Genomic DNA, 25,110 nt, shown 5'->3' with positions numbered 1-25,110 from the left:
CACTTACAAAACAGTTACAAAAAAATGACATTGGAATTCTTCATCCCTGTTTAAAACATTCATATCTACATAACCCTTTTACACAACAGCATGATATTGTGTAACTACTATTATCATGAATTACACTGTTTGGGGACCGGATACTCCCTGTTTACTCGGTTCCCACCACTCTAGTGAGATTCGGAGCTCCTTTCCGTCCACGGAAGCAACGGGCAAGTATTTTGGGAGTTCGCCCTCGTCCGTAAGGCGTCTAGCTCTAAGTTCCACCTCATCCTGTCGTCCTGGGCGTTTTGCAAAGACTTTTGTGGTCAAAATCCAACTCAGAACAAAAATAACAATAATTATTATACAATATAAACAATCGTACAAGAACGTTTCAGAATTTTCAGTATAATAAAAATCCATCTCTGCCCTAACTAAGTTAACCATACCTAATCCTAACAAATGGGGGTTCCTAAATACAATTATAGTTAAAATAAATACATATAAAACATGAACAGCGGCCGAAAGAGCCGTGTACAGCCCCTGTGTCTCCTGTGAAAATCTAAATGTAGGTCGATTAATTGGCTGGTGACCCGCGATGCTGACGTTCCAGTGAGGAACGTGGGTGAGCCACGTTACATCCAGGCACTCTTCCAGGGTGTTAAACGTGTTAGTCGTCTGTCTGTCAAAAGAAGAGATCTTTAATGATTTTAATTTGGACCAGGAGGCTGGCAATACATGTATCGCCTCCGACACTTGCGGCATTTTCCTACACGGGTATGACTCTGAAACAAACACTTGGGATGATTGTCGCAGACTACAATCACACGGGACCTTGACCTCTAACGCTCCCAACATTCCCCCGTCTGAAATGCTGAACGTGCGATTCTCGCTGTATCTACAAACTAACTGCATCGGACCCATGGCCCCCACAAGGGTGGGGCTGGTGCAACTCTGGTCACAGGGCCCGGGCCGTCAGGGGGCCCAGGCCTACCCGTTTTTTGTTTGTTTTTTCCATCGAAGATTACTTTACAGCAGATCATGAATTGAAGATAAAAAATAATATATATATTTTACAAAAAACAAAGTTAAATAATTTAAAATGTATTAATTCTAGATTCTAGGCTAGTTAATATTTAAATACTATAGGTGCGTATGTATGTAATGTACTATACAACAGCTAAACAGCCAGCTATCTAGGTTTATTTGACACAAACTAAAAAATTCTTTACTTTTGGAGTTTAAAAAATATGAAAGATTGTAATAATTTTGACCTAAGTTTTCTTCCCAATTCGCTCGGTATAGTAGTTGGTATAGTACTGTACTACAGCATGGATTGGATAGCATCGGCATCGACAGCATAGGTCATTCTCGGCGTTACTCGTGCACATTCGTTTTTCTCAGTGACTAATCGCATAAGTTCGGCAGCTCAGGCATCCACTCCCATAAAATGTAGTATTGTTAAGATTTAAAATTTTTGATGAAAATTGTCACTGAATAAAATATGATTTCATTGGTGTAAGCTGTTAAACTCGATTTACAAAAGTTTTTTCTTACTCCATACTACAAAGTACAATTATAACACTTAAGATAGCCAAACCCTTTGACAGGGAAATAAAAAAGACAAAATATTAATAGTCATGGAGCTTTTGTGTATTGATATAATAGTTTTAATTGCTGAATTACTGTAGTTTTAAGTCTAATAAACTCATTGAAGAACTGTTTTTCTTCCTTAAAAAGACTACAAATGTGCCATTTACCACTCACAAATTTAATACCTAGACTGCCTTAAAAACTCACCAAAATACATGACATTTTCAACATTTTCCCGGGGGAGGACCCCCAGGACCCCCCTCTAAGCTGGGGGGTATTCCATACCCCCACACCCCCCGGTTGGTAGGGGGGCCCGAGCCAGATCCTGGTAACAGGGCCCTCAATTAAATGTGGGGGCCATGATCGGACCAGATACATGAGTGACGACATACCGGTCCGTGTCTACCTGATTTACTAAGGTTGTATTTCCTGAAACACAAGAGAACAAACACACTGAGCTTAACTGCTGAATCGTTGCACCTCTGAATATTTTACGTGGGCACTGAGTTTCAGATGCTACATCTCCGCTGTACCTAGGGATATAACACAAAGGGTTCCTGTGCGGTTGGCAATTTCTCACTCCTTTCCCTTGAATAACTATGAGTTTATTTCCGCTTTCCGCCAAAATAGTTTCTTCATTCTGTAACATACACGTATTGTTTTTCCATGCAAAGGGTACTGAGATTAGTTCATAAATTCGCCATTGCGCCTCGCGCCTCCTGATTGGCACCTTTAAGTTTACTAAAATACTGTTTTCTGAAATGACACAATCAGCAATCTCTAACTTTAAATATTTAGTGACTTCCTGCAAGGGGATGGCCAGTTCATAACCATCCAGTTTAATAGCTTCCTCCACGGTCTCTAGGTCTGCTTTTAATTGATCAACTGTAACAATAGAATTAGGTAATTTTCTCTCTCTACATTGGCTAAGCACTTCCAATTTTGAAATCAATTGTGTCGTCTGGAGTTGCCGAATGACATGGTGTACGCTCATCTGTAGCAAACTAAAACTTTTAAAATCATTTTTCTGCTCCTCAGTAAATTGTTGTTTCTGAAATCGGTCAATAAGTTTAGTAATACTTATACCTGCATTTATAATTTGTCCAAAAGTCCTCTCAGCTTCCTCACTGTAATTTTTTTATATTAATGTTTATACCCTCTATCTCCTCGTACGCCTCGTCCACTTGATGCGCCAATTCCTGTTCGAATCCCAACATTACTTTTTGATTAGTGACAAGGGGTTTTAACTGTCGCTCTGTAACGACTCCACAACACCAATGTGAAAATTTCCCTATAAAGTTAACACTCCGGGTCACTCTATGACCGGTTTCCGAAGTTCTCTCGTCCACACTGGAGTTCAGCCATTTGATTTGCTGACCAACCCGCTTGTCGGCCTGTAACATCCACGAAAACATAGTACATTGAGGATCATTCAAGGCTCCTCCACAGAATCCATTGTTCTCTGGCAAATTTAACTGTGCTAGGTCTACAGAAGGCCAAAAACTCTTATACACTAGGGGAATCGTTGACTCATATATCACCGCCGTGGGCATTACTTGTCAGTACACCCCTGACGTCACGGAGATAGGAATTGTTCCTTCCATTTGACACCTTGAGACAAGTACATTACAACACAAAATTATGGCAAATGGATACATAATCATTTTTTAAATAGTAACACAATAAATTCAAAACACCTGTATCAACTTATTTATGAATACGTTTCTATATAGAACTATACTACATAGAGATTATTATATACAACCGCCCTCTAAAAGCGCTGCTCGTAGTTTAGTAGATTAGATATTTACTAAATTATTTTACTTAGGTGACATACCCATTACAGACCGTCTACATTCACACCACTATTCACCAGTCTCGTCTAATGATTAGGCGTCCCGCACTGTTTTACTGATCACTCGCGGTCACACACTAAGGCCGTCCGTTTGACTGCTGGTATCCGCCTAACCTCGGTCCAAAAGTCACTGAGGTTGTCACCCCGTGCTGACATGGCGATAACGTGTCACTAATCCGGCACGTTGGCCTGAGTTACACACTTAAACGGAAAAAAAAGAATGTATCTGCCTGATATAAAAATTTATGTTTAAAGTTTTCTTTTCAGCTATCTTTACTACACTTAGTGTCACTGTCACTATTTACTGTGGAAACTGAGTCACATCTGCGTCGCTTCCTGGCTTTGGTCCCACGTGGTCCTGTTAGTTCATTGTTCTGCGTACTCGGCTTCTCGTGGTGACTCTTAGTAGGTCCTCGGTGCTTCCGAAGGATTCTATAACCTCTCCTGACCGTAGTTCCGGGGTTCTGCTTGGTAATTCCCCATGATCTCCATCAGTGATGCGCGTGTGATAAGGTTTGAGACGGCTTACGTGTATCGTGTCATAGTACTTCATCCTCTTTCCTCTTGGCTATAAAATCTCACACTAATCTTCCTACCGCTATGACTTTTGAATGTCACTGTCCGATTGGTAAAACTTATCTCGGTGTCAAATCTTAAATGAAAATCATTCCCCAGAATGCAACAATCACTTACACCTCGTGCTACAAAGACCTCAAAAACCATTACACATCCCCCTATCTGTAGGTGGATGGTGGTGCGACCGATGATAGTCACGGGTTCCTCGGTTGCTGTCTTCATATTGACTCCGTGAACAGGTTTTATTTCGTTTCGACTGTTTTTCAGTAAGCTTTCATCGATACAACTAACACAAGCACCAGTATCGATTATTATGGATCGTTCGATTTGGTTCAGGACTGCTTTGATTTCCAATACGCCGATCGTTGATATGCTTTTTGTAACGCCTCCAACTTCTGACTCTCGACTTGTTTCCCCGACCTTCGGTCTCCGTGGTTGGCTGCTATGATGATACTGTCTCCAGGTATTGTGCCATTCTTCTTCTTCATGAGCCTGGCATATAGTGGCTATCCTTGATGGAGTTGGTCTCCTATTATTCTCCTCTGGTGACGGGAAGCTTTGTCGACGAGGAGCGCTCTCTTCCCTAACTAGCGCCCCTCTTGGCCGTTTCCCGGTCCGTTATCACGTCTTTCCCGACAGGCTACTGCGTAGTGTCCAGTTCGGTTGCACTTGTAGCATATCACCCGTCCATCACTGGTCCTTCCGAAAGGCCTGTACACGCCCCTATACTCGCCCCTACCTCGGCCTCGAAATGGCAGCCTCTCGTGATCTGGTCCACTGCGCTGGTGGTCTATGGGTCTGTGTGCAGGTGGTCGTACATAAGTTTTGGACTGTGATTGAGATTCCAACCTTTGTAGATTCATGCTTACTTTCGCAAATTCGGATGCCAGATGTTCTACTTTATTCTCCAGCAAAGTGGTGGTTGTCACATTGGGTACAGTCAAGGGCATTGTATTACCTAAACTCGAGCCTCGTGGCTGTTCGGTCATGAGTACTTCCACCCTCTGTCCAGCCATATAACGAGCTGTTTGCACTTTTCTAATATTGCCCAGGAGAGTTTCCAAGGAATCGTTTTCCATCATCATCACTTTTTCCAATAAGTACGGTTTCAACCCTCGCAGTACATGTTTGATCTTGGTCCTTTCACTCATGGCAGGATCGAGTTTCGTACACAGATTGATGACGTCTTGGATATAGGCTTCCACAGGTTCCTCCTCTTTCTGCATTCTCACCCGCAGTCTGTATTCTAGTTGTTCTTCCCAAGCAATGGACTGGAACGCGCTCTTCATTCTTTGTTTTACAATCGCCCAAGTGAGGTTCTCACCTTCAGCTTGTTCTAAGTTCTCGTACCATTTAAGGGCCGCTCCTTCCAGGTAACAAGGTAGTACCACTAGCTTCTTTTCTTCGCCCCATCCATTTGCCCGAGACACTCGTTCAAACGCTTGTAGATACTCCTCCGCATTCTCTTCCACACTTCCCCGAAACTTCGTTGGCTGAATGATCGGTCCCCGTGCCTCTGCCATATTCCTCGCTCTGAGCGGTGGGTTCTCGATAGAGTCGTCAAATTCTGTCTCCGATCCCTCGGTATTGTCCCCAGCTTCCAGCGAGATATCTCCCACCTCCTGTGCCAGCTCACCAAGGTCCCCTTCTTGTTCTCGGCCCTCTTCTGGTATCGGTTGACGCAGCTGTAGCTCCTCTAATATCTCTTCCCGTTCCTGCCTACTCTGACTCCTGGTCCTAATGGTGACCTTGGCACACGGTACCATAGTTCCACGACATGCCTACTCGCCGTAACTCAACGCGCGCAAAGCCCTTAACACGTTACTTAACATACGCACGACAGCGCGCTGCGACCACACGGATCTTAAATAATCCCTCTTACAACTTAATCTACTTAATCTATCTCCTTTAGCTTAAGACAGTAAGGCTTCGGACGCCCGAGGAGGTTGACCTGATATAAGCCACTCTTTAGTCCAGTAAGTCAACAATAAATAGAAACAAAAAAAAACGAAATATTAATCTATACTTTCCACAACCCACTAAAACCCACAACTTCTTTACAATTAATTTGAATGGCTTATAACGCCCCTCCTCTACCTGTACCTAGACGACTTCCACTTACTGTCCAAAGGAGACTTATTTCTACTTAAACAGGGTAATGCTATATTAACTCATCAATCAAACGCTTATTTCTACGCAAAACTCTACTTTACTTTTAAATCCAAACTTTACTGTGACTCAAAACTAATCCTAAATATCTTCAAAATACACTAAACTAATACCTCACATTAAATACACAAAATCAAACCCTGAAAAGAAAAGAAACGTCTATCAATTACTTCCCTACTCTGTTATGACTTTAATTAATCTTGACCCTACAGAACAAATAATCAAATTAGCACTTACCTTAAATAATCCCCGGTCTCTTTTATTCCGTCGTTGACTCCAATCGTCTCAGGAATACCCGGCCTGTCTCCACCAATTTGTCACGTCTACCCTTGTGACGGGGGGGGGGGGGGTGCTCGCTTGGGTGAGAGGTGGTGAGGTGTTGAAAACAACACAACAAAATCAGCAGACGAACGAACCATTTATTAAAAAAATTAATAACGAACTTCCCTAACTTAAACTCTAACAAAAACAATTAATAAAATTCCCTGCGCTAAAACATCAAGGTACCGACCGACCCTCTACCCGTTCGCGTGTCGGCGCGACGCGGAAGTACCGACGCTCTCTGTACTCGGAGACCTTCTCGGCCCCGTGTCTCGCAGCTCACTGCCTCTGCCTTCGTCCAAGACACCACGGCTCGGGGATGCTGTCTCAGCAGTCTTCTCGACTTGCGTGGGATATGGGCCCCACGTCACAATATAGGCATATTCTTATCTCAAAAATCCTTTCGGGCTCCGCCCCAGTGGCTCTGTAATTCCCCATGTTAACCTTATGAGTATTCATATTTAAAGGGAATTAAAGAATTTAGTCAGCTGTTTCAACTAAAAAAAGTTGGTTCTATGATATGGAAAAGCATTAAAAAGTTATAAGATTTACCAACAGGGTGCAGCACTATATTTTTTTTTTGCATTTATGAAAACAGCTAATTTGAACTAAGCAGCAACAAAAAACTGTGATTCGCAATGCGAACTGTCAAAGTAGGATTGTTTACAGTTATGTATATGTTTTTCATTTCATGAATAATTTGTGATATTTTGCGAATTGATAATTTATTTTTCTCTATTGTTTAGGTAAAATGGTAGAACATTATGGCTATGGTAGATGCGTAATACTATAGAATACTGTAAATTTAAAAAAGCAAATTTTATCAAACTGTGTCCCCCACCCATTGCAATCGCAAAGCTTGAGTATAACTGCAATAAGCATTTTATACTTATATTCCAACCCCGTACGAAGGACGGGTACTCTGCTAGTTTTCCATAATTCTTCAACTTATCATACGCTTAATAAAATTACACATTGTTGCTAATTGCACAGTAAAATAATTGATTTCAACATTTTAAGGTATAACGAAAAGTCTCAATGAATTTAAAGATAATGTTATCCCTGTTTTTAATATAGTATACTGTACAGTACCAACATAGCAGAGTTAAGGGCTTGAAGTACTGGCTTGAACGATGTGTGTAGAAGTAAACAAAAATCAGCAGTGTAAGGCTTCCACTGCTATTTTATGGAGAACATTTTACGTTATGTCTACATTGTTGTTAAACTTTTAGAAATTCTACATTTTTCCCACCATCGCGGATCACGGCTGCCTTTAACTACAGGCCGCGGCCTGGTAGAATGGGCAACGTTGCATGTGGTGTGTTTAGTGACAGACGTCCCATAAGAGAACATGGCAGACAGATCACATCAGCTCATTAATTCGCACTTTATTGATTTAAATTTAAATTCATGAACATAAATTTATTAAAATATTGGAAATAAAACATACAAAATTAAAAACCGAAACAATATGAATTAAAAATCTATATCTGTACATTTAAAGCGGAGTCAATATTGTCATGGTCCAGTAACCAATCTTTCGTAAATACACAAATACCATTAGCTGCTTCCAAACAAAACAGCTGTTACAACACCACTTGCGATGTTGCCCCTTCAAAGGCCACGGCCTGGAGCTAAAGGCGGCCGTGCACGGATGCGCATAATTAATTTTTATGGCAGATTTTTATAGGAAACCGACTTCGAAATTAGTGTCTTAACATTATCTCATGTTTTTACATCCAACAGTACTTTGTAAACTAGATAAAAAATCGTCAAGTCAACTGCAAAAGTGATGCATTTTATAATGCTCGGACAACGGCCGCTTTTGCCAACGAAGGTGGCAGGTTGTCGTGTACGCCCCATGTTCGCTGCCGTAAACCCTCCACCTCGCACATAGGCGACAACGGGCCACCACGTCAACACACCACCATTCTTTTACGAGATGGTGCTGGTGGGTTGTCGTGTACGCTCAATGCTCCGTGCCGTCAACCCGCTACCTCGTACGTAGACGTAAACCAGCCACCACGTCAACCTACCCACCACACCAAACTAAAGAGGGGGCTGGTTGACGTGTACGAACACGTCTATGCACCGCCATGACAACGTGCTCCCACGACAACACACCACCCCTCATTTATCCGAGGTGGCGGGTTGTCGTGCACTCTCAAGTCAACGTGCCATCCCGACAACGAGCCACCACGTCAACCCGCCACCTCAAACTTCTTTTTTTTTTGATGGCGAGTTGACGTGGTGGTGGGTTGACGTGGTGGTTCCTTGGCGCGTTCCCTCTGTGGGCAACACAACGACTTTAGCTTCTTTTTTAACAGTTTCGGCTCCAGTTTCTTAATGTTCTCTGGTAGTCTATTAAACATATTTTAAGCTAGTAGTGGGAAACTGTCCTTCACTTTAGAAGTACGGCATCTGGGAATAGAGATCAGGTTGTTGTTTCTTAGATTGTGACCGTGAAGCTGCCCTCTTTTTTTTTAAAAATAAGCTAAATTCTCTTTTACGTAGAGGAGGGAGCTCAATATGTAGTTCCCATAGACTGCCAGGCTGTCAATCGCAATAGTTTTATTAATACTTATGAAGTCAAACGGGGTGACCTGTTAGCTCGTGGGTAAAATAACAGCTAGTTAGGGTACCATAAATAACTTCCATAATTTTGTATTATTGTTAAAAATATGAAATAGGCATGATTATAGACAATTCATGTTATTAAAATTTTGAAATGTGGTTGAATAAATAATCAATTTATATTAACTTTAATGTATTTTTTAATTAGCCCTATCAGTTTAATTTGTTATAAAATGTTTTGTTTTGAATGTTAGTGCACTCGCTGGAGTGTAATTAATTCATGTTAAATTGTCATGACATTTACTTATTGTTCCAGTATAGAACAGATTGTAAAAAAAATACTCGTAAGAAAATATTGTGATGTAGGTGTCAATAAAAGTACTGACTGTAACTAACTGTTCGTTCATACTACACTACCACTCACATTGACTTTATTAGTCTAACTCTTAACTGGCACTACACATAGTCAATGCTACTACCATTAACTATAGTAGTGTTATATAGTCAATGCTACTACTACTACTACACACACACACACACAGTGTTCGTTCGTGTTCGTGTTGTTCTGTGTTGGTTGCCAGTTGCCATTGGTTGAATAGTTGAGTCATTGCTATGAGAAATGTTCTTTGTGAATTATCTCTGAGTGCATAAAGAAAGGTCTATAGTACTTACTTTGGTGTTTTAAGTTTCACGAAGCAGTTAGTTATTTTTTCTAACTATGAACTGTTATGAGAAGTGCTTGTTAACTATTAAGAATTTTACCAAACAGTTGTATTGACATGGCGACTTTGCTCTTAGCCAATGAGAAGCGTTGTTCCATAGCAAGTAGAGTAGAGCCAGCAGTTTCACCTCGTAATTCGCGTCAGTGAGTCTAATTTGTGCTTAGGGTTTAATTTATAATAAAAGCATTGCTGAAAAATCGATGTTTTGTGGACAAATTACTATTTATTTATGCCAGTTGTGATATGTGCTTGTGTTATGGATCAAATATAGTTTAAATATCCAGGTAAAGGTCACGTGACCTAACTGGTAAAAATGGCGCAAAGAAGAGCCAGCAAACATGGACTCCGTTTTGATAAAGTTATGTCATTTCGATTTGTTTACAAATATGTGTTCTCATTACCCACGTGTAAAATAACCTTTAGTGATTGACAGTATATCAACAAAGATGTCTGCGAGGGGTGTTAAGAGACGGGGTAGACCCCCCAAATCGGTTGTAATGGAAAGACCCAGAAAATTTCAATACCATTTGTTAAAAAAGCCAAAATATCTGCTAAACAATGATATGAAAGGTTCTGATACTCCCAACTCACAAACCAGCACTCCAACTGCTTCAAGAGCATCTTCTCCGATAGGCAGTGAAAGTAGCCGAAGAAGTGGAAGATCCAGAGGAAGACCTAAATCTCTAAGAGGTAGAGGAGGGTCTTATCATAGAAGGGGTTATAATCCAGATGCTATTGATGAGAAAGACAGTGAGTACCATTATGGATCAGATTTTGGCGATGAATCAAGTGGTAAAAGTGACCATGAGGATGATATTCTTCTGAGAAGTGATAGTGAATGTGATGGGAGTGCGGGAGGCAAGGATTATCTAAGTGACAGTGATTTCTCCCTTTCCAGCTTTAGCACAACAAGTGGAACGACTAGGAAATCTATTTTGAATAGAAGACCTAGCCCAGAACCATTTTGGCTTCAAAACAGAGACATTCCTGTCTTGGAGCTGCCAAAATCCTCTGATGATTTACTTATTCCAAGAGACTTAGTGATGCAAGCCTTGTCCATTTATGAGGTCTTGAGACATTTTAGAAGCCTAGTAAGACTATCACCATTTAGATTCGAAGATTTTTGCGCTGTGTTAATGTATGAAGATCAAAGCTATCTTTTGGCTGAGATACACATTATGTTACTAAAGGCCATTTTGCGGGAAGAAGATGCCCAGCAAACCCATTTTGGACCCCTTGATCAGAAAGATAGTGTTAACGTTGTGTTGTTTTTCATCGATGCTATGACTTGGCCAGAGGTCCTGAGGGCTTATGTTGAAAGCGACAGACACTTTGATTGTGAGGTTCTTAAAATCTTCAACACTTGTGAATATCCATTTACAGATGTGGAGAACAGATTGAAAGTTTTGCAATTTCTCACTGATCAGTTTCTTATAACCAATCCTGTTAGAGAAGATTTAATTCATGAAGGTAAGTGAAATTCATTAGCCTAACTTACTTAATTGTGTTGGTAATAGGGCCTATACATTAATTTATCATAACCGAAACACTTTTAAAAGTTACCTACCTTATTGTGCTTTTTTGTTCCTCATATTTTATTCATCAAATCCACTACAAGTTAGGCTAGGTAGTCTTCATTGTGCCTAAGTAGGCTAGGCCTAAGTGGTTTGTTAACTTTCATTTTAGTTTTAAGACACTAAGAGGTGGTTTGGGAGCTCGGTATTAGCGCTAGTCCGCGACTAAAACCGGATATTTCAGGTATTTTAAGCTGCCGCCTCGAAAGCGGGTTTGTGAGCTCGGGATCAGTTAGGCGCGCGCCAAACTGGCAGGGATAATATTGCGCTTAAGCTTAATAAATATTGTTGGTTTGGGAGTCTAGTAGACTTAGGCGCCAGCCTAAGAGATAGTCTCGGTGGGTTTGGGAGACCAATTTCGGGACTAAGAGATATAAGTTAAGTTATTTTCGTCATTAAAATTAGCAAGTTTAAGTTAGTCCCCAACTTAGTCCTGCCAGGGGGCAGGTCTAAGTCGACATCATGCCAGTTACCTCATTAGCAAGTTAACTTAATTGTTTACATATTAACTAAAAGAATGTTATACTTATTGGAATACGTTATTAAATTCCTACAATTTCATTACGGTACCGGTAGGATACTCTCAAAGTATATTTGATAAAAGTTTTTTTTTAGGTTTCTGTTGTTCAAAATAAAACATAAATCTCTAAAAGTAATTTAACAAAAGATTTATTTGTTTTTTGTTTTACTGTTAACTGCAATAAAAATATGGACCCTAAATAGAATTTCTTTCAACTGAGAGATTGGTTATAAGCACCCGTACCTTAATAATAAATACCGTATTTTATTAGCTTGGAAAAAATTAGCAACCCCAAAAAAATACCCCCCACTCACCCCCTACGAAAGAGTGAAGAGATAGTAAACAAAACTTAAAAAAAAACTGCAAATAACGTAGCTCACAGGCATAATCGTTTTCTTTTAATTGTGTTGTGATTGAGCTCAGTTCAGTGGCATTGACCAAGTGCTGGTTACATCAAAATGGAGTACCGGTAGGCCTACCGTACCTAGATTATTTGGAGTAAGAAAATATATACAGTAAGTTAACACGTTGACTGCTAATGCCGACTCTAGTCGGCGTCGCTAGCACTTCAATGTGGCGGGCGCCGACAAAAGTGGGTGCCAGACCAACAGAAATATATTGAGTCAGTGTGAGCTTAGCCTCAGACGGAGACGTTACATTATAATCGTTGCCAGCCTGCCAGCTTAGAATGCGAGCTTTACTTTGCTGTAGGTTGGTACTAAAATTTCCCATAAAATCCTGTCTGGCAATGCTTTTGTCCCGGTTTCGGGGATTTTTTTCTCTTCAACCCACATTACAAAGACACTGGATACGGATCCGTGCAGTGCTGCTACCTTTGGGTGTTTCAGTGAACTACATCCACTCTCGGGGTAACGCATCACAGTCACCACTGCTCTTTTGTGATTCGTCAGACTGAAATATTTGAATGCCAATTGCGTTCGCTGATTCGGTTGCGTGCCGGGGCTTCGCCCGCCACTGGGGAGCGCCTGTACGTTGTTTTCAGCAGTCATCGTGTTAACTTATATCAATAATTCCGCCACAGAAAACCTGCAGACTAAGCGAATTTCCAATAACCTAATAGGACTTCCAATTGAATTTATTTAAATAGCTTTAGGTTAAACAAGTACGTAACTAAAACTACCTACGTGTACTTAGATATGCTGCTACAGGGAGGGCAATAAAGTGTGTGTTTTTACAAAAATATTAGGGTGGAGTGGGGTAAATGTGACAGCGGGGTAAGTGTGATAGCCGGCCATCTTGTTTTTGGGAATCGCTGAAAAAATTGGTTTTGTCATAGAAATAATGTTTGACATATAGGCTAAGGTATCTAGTTACATAGGCTAGTTTTTTTTATCAATTTAGTAACTACTGTATGTTGATTTTATTGGTTTTTATAAGTCCGACATTTTAGGTCAAAATCGAAGTTTGTTCGGAAATTTTGTTTAATTTGTAGTTATTTTAAATTTTCACCAATTTATATCAAACTCAGATTTTTAAAGAGCCTAAAAGCTAAACTTTAAAAAAAAAATATTTAAAATGGGTACCTATACAAATTTATCATTAAATTTAAAACCACATGTCACACTTACCCCGGAATTTTTCAATGGCTGGGGCAAGTGTGACACCGACACCCGGGACAAGTGTGATCTGATGTTAATCTGTGTGATCTGACGCAAGTTTTTACAATTTTCCGCAGATTTGTACGTCTTTATTTCATTTGTAAATATCTCAAAAAGTAAGAATGATAGGGACTTAAATCAAAATGTTCCTGAAAGAGCACTAACTGGGTAGCCTATTTATCACTCCCCCATTTACCATTAAAAGAGATACAGGATTTTATAGAGGCCGCTATCACACTTGCCCCGACCCCATGGGGCAAATTTGAGAGCTGGCAGGCATTTTTTGTAAGTAAAAAAAAAATAGTGAAAGCATAAGTTTATCACATTGGTTTTTTTTTACCAATAAAGATATTTCCAAAGTTTAAGTGTTAAAAATTTCAAGTTTCTAGCTTTAGAAATAACCGAGAAAAAAAGTTGTAAAGATGAACTTTATTATTTTTAGGTCACACTTACCCTACTTCACCCTAACAGCTTTATATAAAATAAATAAATTTGCCAAGTTTCATCAACATATATCCATAAACGACCAAACTACAGAACTAAGTGCTACCTACGGTAATAGCTACTTCCCTATAGGAAAATTAGATAACAGAGTGTCAAGTTTAATTTTTTTTTATTGCAACAATTTTTAAGTATTAAAAGATATATTTTACATTTACCTTTGCATCACCCGATCATAACCTCCGCAATTACTAAAAGACAACTAGTAGTACTTAGCCTAAAGACAACTGATTAAATAATTATAGCCTAAATCGTAAAGTGAAAATAAAGTTAGATCTTAAAAGAATTTAATATAAAGAATTACGGATGGTTCTTCAGTCATTGAGATGTAAAACATTAATCTTACAAAACTACATTTTTGCAAAGGTACAATGCAGAAACTTACACCATAGTCTACTAATTAGCCACCATTGATATACCAAGATAAAATTGTAGGCTATCCATCTTCAATTGTTGTCTTTTGTACACGTGTCAACGGTAACGTGTTCTGTAGTGGCCGTCGCCAACGTCAAAACCTGAATCCCCCGCGATTCCCTGTCCATCTCTCTGAGCCGCGCTGCGACTTAGTCGCGATTGTACTTGATCTATGATCATTTCAACTTAGGCGCGAGCTCCCAAGCCTGGTTTTTGGTCTGGGGACTAAAGTTAGGCGCGTCTAACCCTAGGCGCGTACTAGCTGGGCTCGAGCTCCCAGACCGCCTCTTAAAGTTTGTTTCCTAACCGACAAACAGGGATGGCATTTTTACATTCATCTTGGTATAAGTAAGGGCATAGGCAGGTAGTAAACTTAACTTGCTGTAACTTAGGTAAGAAGCCAAACTACCATAAAATTAATTAATGCAACCTAACTTATTTATATCTTAGGCTTAAACGGAACTTCAACCTTTTAACTTTAATTAACGTAACTGAGGCCTTTTAAGTAAATTTTCCCTTAAATGTGAAGAGTAACAAGAGGTACCGTAGCTTGTTGCAGCTTAGATTTTTTTAACTAACTTACCTAGGCCTAATTTGATTTGGTGTTGACCTCCCTCAAACATTTTTATGATAATGTTCTAAACTTAGGCCTTTCCTTTGTTAATCCTTCAAGAATGTTTGATGAGTGTAAGCAGCATTGTGTGGAGAGGTAGTCTTAATGCCAACCCACTGGCTCTCTAGGTCCATCAGCCTAACTTAGCAGTAGAGCACTTGTCTCAGCTGACTGCGGTGACTTGGTGGTTCTGTGGGGTTGTTGCACTGACAAGTGTAGCTCTAAGGTCTTTCTAGATCCACAGGTTTGATTCACGTACAGGTTAAATGAACAGCTAAACATTCAATGTTTGGCTGTTAACCCCGTTAAGGGTAGGAGGGTCCCCATTTAAACATACAGTCTCTGGCCCAGTGGAAGTTTATGGCATTAAGTTAATGAATTGAATAGGGATTGCACTAATCACATGTTTTGCATCTGTTTGTCCATCACAGAATTTTCTTTGTTGGCTTTGAACTTATTTAGGTTATGGACATAACTTAAGTTAGCCTAACTAAAATAGGCATCGTGTTTCAATATAGGCCTTATTGACATAACTTGTACAGGCTATGCCATACAGGTCACACAGAGATAAAATGTAAAAAAGTATTTTTCTTATTATTTAGGCCATTTCAAACATTTTTTTTGATAGGCCCACTTTTTTGTTAGAGGGAACGTAAATTATTATCGATGATTTTTTTTTTTCGATAGGCTACTTACATTGATAGCCTATTTTATTTTTTGATCCGATATACCGATATTAACGAATGAGATATATCAGCTGACAACAACGATAAATTAATATTGTTCAGTAGCCTATCAACAAACAATTAAAAAAAATATTATATTGAAACTAAACTTTTCTAAACTAACCTTACCTAACCAGCCAAACTTGCTGTAACATTTCCGTTTCATATTACCCACGTGTCTTTTCTGTTAGGTATCAAACAAAATATTGAAATGGTAGGTAGGCCTAGATAAAGTTTGGTTGGGTTGGTTATGTTAAATCAGTTTAGAACAGTTTTATTTCTGAATCCACATATTACATTATTTTTGCCTAAACAAGATCAGTTGTCAATTTGTAATTGGAATGTGTTTGAAGATATTAACACAGAAGGAACACATTGACGACCACGGTGTGGTAATGCTTCCAGTGGGATGATTGCAAGTTTCCAACCGATTGAATCTTAAAGGAAAACAAAATTATCGATAGATCGAAAGAAATCAGATCGATAATAATGAATGTTTCCCTTAACCCTCCAAGTGTCTATAATAATGGTATTAATGTCGGCCCATTTATTGCGCAATCGCAGAGCTTTATTAAATGTATCTTAGAAACTTAAAAACACTCTAAACTATACCTACTGTTTTATATATAATTTTTTTTGGAAAATTATGGGCCTCAATGTATACAAAAAACATTTTTTTTTTTTTAACTGTGGGGTTAACATTTCTCGAAAATTTTAAAATAAATAAAGAAATTTTATGTTTGCGCTCAAAACATTTTAATTATTTATAGGTCTACAAATTTTTTTAAATAGCCACTTTGTTCTAAACTTTGTGAGGATTCCAAAAATATAATAATATAAGGAAGTAGGTTTGAAAATAAATAAGTTATGGGCGAAAAACAGATTTTGTACATTTAGCGTTAGCTAAGAATGCATAGCCTAACCATAGCTAGGAATCTGGCGGATAATTTACATCAATATCACAACAAACTTCTTATGGATCATCAACCAGCCCTTCAAAATCACTTAAAATCTTCTTATAATGCACCACGTATATCACAACATTTTATTTTTAAGACTAAACAATGATAAACGTAATAAAACACATCAGTCATCGGTGCGAGGTTAACCAAGCTGTTTACAAATACGCTCATCATCTGTCTGCTACAATATATTCGGAACTAAAATGAAAAGCGTATAGAAACAGACATCAGGAGAAAGCTTAGAATCTGCTGAAAACAACGATACCAATCTCATTAGGCCAGATCCAGTTCCATCTGATTCAGTCAGTCCCAGAGCCTTTGCCGTAAACGATGTTTTTGTGTCGCAAAAGCGACGCATAACACCACGGCGGGTGTGTTGTGCGTCAATTACACGACGTTTAACATTCGGAGGGTTAACAGGAAAGTAGGGTACCCTTTTTTTACTCTTCCACTTTTTTGGCAAACACCTAACTTATTTCACCCCAAAAAAACACTACCTATTGAAAATCGTGAAAATCGTTAAAAATCACTTAATATTGGCTCTTTTGAATAGTAAATGTGTCAATACTTAAGCTAATACCTACCTAACTAAACTTCACCTAACCTAACCTTTGTTTACCCAAATTCGGTCATTTTCAGCACTTTGCTGGCCTAAGCATGGTTAAATTAAGTTAGGTTGGTTTAGGCCTATATTTAATTTGGTTTACCCAAAAATTGGTCATTTTGGCTCTTTGCTATTTTTTACGATTTTCAAACCTAGTTTTCTGGGTAAAAACGGCATTTGCCAAAATATTATTATTGATATTTTTGATTTCCTTTAACTTACGATCCATATTTCTTCTGTTTTAAAATCTTCAAACGCATTTAAATTACAAATCGACTACTGATCTTGTTTAGGCAAAATATGGATTAAGAAATTACCCAAACTGGTTCTAAACTTAAGCCTACCTAACATAATAAACCAAACTTGCTGTACCATTTCAAAATTCTGTTTGATAAATGAAAAGGCATGTCAGGAATATCAAACTTACAGAAATTTGGGGAATTTTGAAATGGTAACTTAAAGCAAGTTTGGTTAGTTAGCCTGTGTTAGGTTAGTTTCATTTCAATATAATATTTATTGTAAAATTGTTTGTTGATACTGAACAATATGTACCTATTTATTGTAGTTGTCAGCTGATATGTTTCAGTTTGTTAAATTGATATATCAAATAAAAAAATAAAATATTGTTATATCGAGGAAAAAAAATCATCGATAATAATGAATTAAAATCCATAATCATAATCCATAATTACTATAATTTACTATATCGACATAGTTACACCACAAGAATTTGAGCTGCAGTGACGAAGGTAAAGCCTATTTTTAGATAATAATGAATGTTCCCTTTAACAGGAAAGTACCCATACATCTTACCTGTACTCAAGAATAAGAATAAAAATAAGAAAGTTTATTGCCGTTGACCAGGTTATATACAGGAATAGGCATTGTCAAATTACATTAAACAAAATATCAACATCAACAAGTATGTTATATCTATAGCTAACAAAGATTGAGAATTCCTAACTTACAGTGTGAATGATTCCATTGTAATTTTATGTTTCAAAAAGTCCTTGACTGAATAGAACGGATTTGCTACAAGCCAGTTATGAATTTTGGATTTGAAAAGAGAAAGAGAAAGGCTGTCTGCCTGAAGAGGCTCAGGCAGCTTTAATTATAAAATTTCACACAGTTGAGTTTGAAAGAATTACCTGTGATGGCTAGCCTGTGTGTGGTATATCCAGTTGTTCCTTACTTCGTGTATGGTGGGAATGGTAATTCTGCCTGGTGGAAAACTCATTGAGATTAGCTCTAGTGTATATAAGTACATTGTAGATGTATAAGTTAATACTCGCCTTTGGCTCGCTGGGGGCTCTGCCCCCAGGCCCCCAAGCTGTTAGTCGTCATTAGTAGATTAGAGTCTATCCACATTCCCCCATTGTGGGGTGTTGACTTATTAGATTACTTACTACATCCTTGGCAAGTTTAAAATCTCTAGTAACAAATTTCTAACAGCCACTTTCATACTTATTCCTTGTAAAAATAAAAGGGGGAATTCTAAACCGTGGGGGGTGGGGGGTGAAAGGCCAAGACCAAGAAGCGTAAAGAAGTCATGAAGGCAATACAAATAAAAATAACTGTAAGACGTATATTACCGAAAAGTAGTTTTTAAAAGGCTTCTGTACCCTATAAAAAAGCCAGAAGCTTAAAAAGTTATTTCCCATAAGAATAACTTGGGGGGGATTCTTAAAAAGGGTTATTATAGGAAAATTTAACTTAAAAAAATTGTCTAGTTTGTTTGGGGGAGAAGAAATGTTATATTCCGGGGGGAGGGGGGGTTGTTATTGTAAAACGTAACTTTTCAAGAAGGACGCAAGACCTAAAGACCTACAATCGTGCCAAATTTCAGATCTCCAGTTTATGTAGAAGTTGGTAAACGTGATTTAGACCGATGCACTTGTAGGAAAGACATTAAGGAAATCAATATTTTGGAAGTGGGTTATTATTATTTTAATATCTCAATTTCCGAAAAGGGCGCAGGACCTACAATCGGGCCAAATTTCAGTATCTCCAGCTAATCTATAAATGGGTAAACGTGATTTAAACCGATGCACCTGTAAGAATAACCTTGGTGTTAGCTCTAATACAGTAAACTTTGTATAGTCTTAATAACCTTGTGCATATAGAATAGGTAAAGAGTCTGTTATTACCTCGTTAAAGTGGTGAAAACCTTTTAAAGTTTGATATTAAAGTTACGTTTTGGGGGGTCAAGAGTAAAGTTACAAAAAAACACGTATGAGTAAAACCGAAAGTAAACCAAGGAAAATACAAAGCATAAATAGTATTTGCAAAAAGGAAAAATTGAAGTATGAAAAAATAGCGGAAACCGGTAAAAATTTGAAAAAGTACCAATATTTGAAAGTAAACATTGGGCTCGTAAAAACTTTCAAATTTTGACATTAAACCTAAGTTTTGGGGGTCAAGGAGTTAAGTTATGAAAAAACATGTAATGAGTAAAATTTAAAGTAAAGTAAGGAAAACACAAAGCAATAATAATATTTGCAAAAAGAAATTGTTTAAATATGAAAAAATAGCGAAAACCGGTAAAAATTTGAAAGAAATTTTGAAAGTACCGTAGGGCGTTTGTTGAAGCTGAAGGAGTGCGATTTTCGGAAAACGCCTAAGAGGGCTTTGTAGGAAATTCAATTCCCGTTCGTAAAGATTCTTTCAAATCCTATACTACAATACTACCAAGTTTCAATTCTCTAGCACGTTTCTAAGTGGTTCAGATGAGCTTACCAAAGTCGGCATTTTTCAACATTATTCCCCATAAGAATAACATGGGGCTTGTAAAAGTGGTAAAAAACCTTGAAATTTTGACATTAAACCTAAGTTTTGGGGGTTTAGGAGTAAAAATACAAAAAAACATTAAATCAGTAAAATTTATAGTAAATTAAGGAGAATACAGAGCACTAATAATATTTGCAAAAAAGAATTATTTAAATATGAAAAAATAGCGAAAACATAAAAAAAATTGTTAGAAATTTACTAAATTTTGAAAGTAAGGCGTTTATTGAAGGTTTAAGAGTGCGATTTTCGGAAAACGCCCAGTAGGGATTTGTAGAAAATTTAATTTCCGTTCTCAAAGATTCTTTCAAATCTTTTCTAGCTCTTACCGTTTTCGAGCTATATCCGGTTGAAAAAAACGTGTTTTTTTGTTTTCAGAGGTCCACCATTTTGGATTTTGGGGGGGGGGGGTTAAAATTTGAAAATGGGACTTTTGGGAATTTCACCGGTAATGTAAGATCCCATACTACAATACTACCAAGTTTCAATTCTCTAGTACGTTTATAAGTGGTTCAGATGAGCATACCACAGTCGACCACTTTCAATGTTATTCTCCATAAGAATAACATGGGGCTTGTAAAAGTGGTAAAAAACCTTTAAATTTTGAGATTAAATCTAAGTTTTGGGGTTAAGGAGTAAAAATACAAAAAAACATTTAGTAAGTAAAATTTAAAGTAAATTAAGGAGAATACAGAGCACTAATAATAGGCCTATCTGCAAAAAATAATTATTTAAATATGAAAAAATAGCGAAAACCTTAAAAAATTTGAAAGAAATTTACTAAATTTTGAAAGTAGGGCGTTTTTTGAAGGTTAAGGAGTGCGATTTTCGGAAAACGCCTAAGAGGGTTTTGTAGAAAATTTAATTCCCTTTCGCTAAGATTCTTTCAAATCTTTTCTAGCTCTTACCGTTTTTGAGCTAGAGCCCTTTGAAAAAAACGTGTTTTGTCGTTTTCAGAGGTCCGCCATTTTGGATTTTTGGGGGGTTGAAATTTGAAAATGGGACTTATGGGGAAATTTACCGGTAATTTAAAGATCCCATGCTACAATACTACGCAAATTTGAAGTCTCTAGCACGTTTCTAAACCGTTCAGATGGGCACACCAAAGTCGGCCATTTTTAATGTTATTCCCCATAAGAATATAACATGGGTGGGAAACCCTTAATTTCGGGGGGGGGGGGGGGGGTTAAAATTTAAAAATGTCACTTTTTGGAATTTTCCCGGGGGTTTGGGCACTAGGCCTACAACCACCGAAAATTTCAAGTCTCTAGCTAATCTAGAAGTGGTCTAGAATTTGTATCCCTTAGTTTCACAAGCGCCTGTTTAGTATTTAGAATTGTGCAAATGTTTAGTTTAATAAAAAGTGGTTTGCAGTGCTCCGCAGGGTCAGCCCCTAACATTGTGCGAATGACTTCTTTTTGTATTAGTAGAAGCTCATGGACAAGGGGGAATGGCCCCAAAGTTGGATTCCATATTGAATATGGGATTGAAACATCCCAAAATAGGCTAGTTTGAGATATTCAATATCGACAAAAGGCTTGAGGTTCCAGAATAAACATGAAACTCTCGATAGTTTTTTGCTTTAATTTGTGATGTGAGTTTTCCAGTTTAATTTACTATCGAGGTGGAAGCCAAGAATTTTTACTGAGTGGTCTGATTGTTTAATAGAGAGTGAGAAATCAATTTTCTGGGTCTTGGATTGATTACAGATCAGTTTATTTGCAGAAAACCAGTTTAAAACACTCTTTTCTGCTTTAGAAAGAGCTTCTGAGAGCTTTGTTTGGTCTTTGTCAGTAGTAAAAATTGTGGTATCGTCTGCGTTAATTACACATTCGATAGGAGTGTTACATGGTAGATCATTTACTGCGATTATAAAAAGGAAAGGGCCTAGGACCGAGCCCTGCGGAACTCCTGCTTTAATTGTGGTGAATGTTGAATTTTTACCCTCCACACTAACATATTGCTTCCTATTAGTCAGTTATGATTCAAGCATTTCTATTGTGTTTTTGCTAAGTCCATAGAATTTGAGTTTAGCCAGCAAGATGTCAAACGGGATTCAGTCGAAAGCTTTTGTTAAATCAAAAAGTAGTATGGAAACAGTATTTTTATTTTCAAAAGCATTAATAATATAATTGGAAATGTGAGAGACTGCCATCGTAGTTGATCTGCCAGCCCTAAACCCAAATTGAGAATCAGTCATCAAGTTATTAGAGTAAAAAAAGTTATTTAACTGTTTTAACATGAGAGCTTCGAAAACCTTAGATAAGATTGGTACTATCGAGATTGGGCGATAGATTCTTGTCACCTTTTTACTTTCTCCCCCTATACCATAGTATATGGAGAAAGTATTGTTTTCGTCAAAATTTTCGAGTTTGAGTTTTGAGTGGATATATTCGTTTTGGGTCCCCCTGGACCCAAAAAAGTGGTTTTCGAAGTGATGTCTGTGTGTGTGTGTGTGTGTGTGTCTGTGTGTCTGTGTGTCTGTGTGTCTGGATGTGTACAGAGCTAGGGACTACACCTGTGGTCCGATTTCGATGAAATTTGGTATGTAGGTTCTAATCCATGGTATCTCCAGGCGTTTTTTTCATTTTTTTGAAATTTTGATTTTTAATGGGGATTTTCCTATAAAAACCCATAAAAAACCTGAAAAATCGGATTTTCTCGAAAATGGCCCGAACGATTTTGATAAAAATGTAGTATGTTGTAGCCCTTTAAATTCTGAACAAAATGGTACAAATCCCATTTCTGTAAAAATTACGGTTCAAAAGTTATGGTAAATTATGTTATTTTCCCATAAAAACCCAATAAAATAGGTAACGAAAAATAGGATTTTAGAAAAAAATCCGGTTATATTTTAACATAGTATGTTATGGTCCTTAAAGTTTTGATAGTTTTTTCATTTTTAAAAATTTTAATTTTTAATGGGAATTTTCCCATAAAACCCCATAAAATAACAGAAAAATAGGATTTTCCCAAAAAAGGCCCGAACGATTTTGATAAAAAAATTGTATGTTTTAGTCCTTTATATTCTGAACAAAATGGTACAAATCCCATTTCTGTAAAAATTATGGTTCAAAAGTTATTGTAAATTATGTTATTTCCCCATAAAAACCCCATAAAATAACGGAAAAGTCAGATTTCACAAAAATGGCCTGAACGATTTTGAAAAAAATTAGTATGTAGTCCTTTAAATTCTGAACAAAATCGGACAAATTACTTCTGTATATTTACTTTCACCGCTTACACATGATAAAGGTTGTTGACAAACTTATGGGAGAAAGTATGTGTCAGAATGCTGATACCGTTTATTATAAATTGGAGTTACTTTTGAGACTTTAAGTTGGTCAGAAAAATAGCCATTACGGAGACAACTATTAAATACAGTGGAGAGGGGTGTAGATATGTAGTGTATAATATTCTTGATTATGTAGTTTGAAAACCAAAAGTGATCCATAGATTTAGAATTTGAAAATTTTGAGACTGTTTTTGTTACCTCATTTGGTGTAATAGGTATCCATTCAAATTTAGAGACGTCCAATTTTTGTGTAGATTCCAGTAGTTCTCTTGGTGTGTCTTGAGTCTGGCCCACTTGATTGGCCAGTTCCTCAACTGAATCTGTAAAGTATGTGTTTAATTTGTTAGGGTCAAGAGTAACATTAGATGTGCGTGTGGTTGTATTTTCCTGTGTTATTATGTCCCAGGCGGGGTTATTATGTCCAAGAACTGCAGGCTTGAAACAAAATCTTAAAAATCTTAAAACAATTAAAGTTCTTAAAAGTGGGATGAAATATAAAAGGTACACAGTTTTTCGGTGTCACTAAGTAGGCCTACAACTTAAAGCTCTTAAACGCAATAAGCCAATTTAGGAACAAGTTTCTAAATACAACCTCTCATCATTAACCCAAACTCTTAGTATGGTATCTATTCTGTATGGTATGCTTTGTTTATCTTGTTACTAGATATGAGGGAATGTTTCATTTAAGAAATGTTAGTCAAGCTTACTATGTATTTTGACGTCGTCTAATTGCATTTGTGAAAATAATTAAATGGTTCATCGGTGATTAATACCTTATGGGTACATTTTGTAGCAAATATTGTGTACTTTAATTTGAATAATGCATGATATTTACAAAAAGTTAATAGTTTCTGAGTTATAAGCAAAAAACTACCAAAAGTACAATTTTTCCACATTTTTCTTATTTTTGTCAATGTTGCGTCAGGAACTTTTGTTAGCAAACCTCAGATTCGGATTATGCAACCCCAAAAAACATGCATAATGGAAAAAATCAAAACTACCCTACAAATTTCCTTGTATAAGCATTAATTAACTGAATTAGGCCTATTAATAAAACTATTGATTTCAATCAATCAATCAATTATCAATTATTTAAGATGGGGATGTCACTTGTTAAGTTTAGCTGAAATAAACAAAACAGAGTACAGTAATACAAACAAATAATCACACCTGATTTTAATAAGGTAATAAATTGAAAGAATAACATACCGGTATACAAATGTTTACCGGTTAGTATAAGTATATAATAAGTAGAGCTGAGGAATTTTTAACATTAGGTATATAGAAAGTTCCCTTTAAAAAGGAATTACGACCTTAAAGGGCAATTTATGAGGTAATGGATAGTTTTGGGCAAGGTTTCTCGTCATGACGAACATTTTAAGTAGGCTGTATGGTATAAGGGATTGTGACTTAGTTTTCTCAAAAGGTAATGGTTACTTTGGGATTTATATGGATAGTTATATATATAATAATATTAATATATATATATATATATATATATGTTGTATATCTATTTATATATAATAATATTATTATAAATATATAATATATATATAACATTTTGAACGGACGGTGTTATGGCCTTTGGGGACATCAAAATGAAAAAGTAAATCGGTCCCGGGCCTAGGTCTTGCTGTGCCACCTACGGTAATAGCTACTTCCCTTTAGGGAAATTTGCTAAAAGGGTCATGAATAAAATGAAAGACA

At 37.3% G+C, this 25,110-nt stretch overlaps 1 protein-coding gene across 1 annotated transcript in view; it reads left to right on the top strand.

Moving 5' to 3' along the window:
- Positions 1-9,659: 9,659 nt before the first annotated feature.
- LOC128994296 (nucleosome-remodeling factor subunit NURF301) overlaps positions 9,660-25,110 on the top strand; it is a 164,464-nt gene continuing 149,013 nt past the window's right edge. The window contains exon 1 of the mRNA XM_054418767.1: positions 9,660-11,262. Coding sequence (XP_054274742.1) covers positions 10,239-11,262 — 1,024 coding nt within the window. The 5' untranslated portion in view covers positions 9,660-10,238. The remainder of the gene's footprint in view (positions 11,263-25,110) is intronic.

This window comes from Macrosteles quadrilineatus, unplaced genomic scaffold, assembly GCF_028750875.1.
Source record: "Macrosteles quadrilineatus isolate MER2022 unplaced genomic scaffold, UCM_ALF_1.0 Scaffold_1__1_contigs__length_201487025, whole genome shotgun sequence".
NCBI lineage: Eukaryota > Metazoa > Arthropoda > Insecta > Hemiptera > Cicadellidae > Macrosteles > Macrosteles quadrilineatus.
This window is presented reverse-complemented; position numbering and strand designations above follow the sequence as displayed.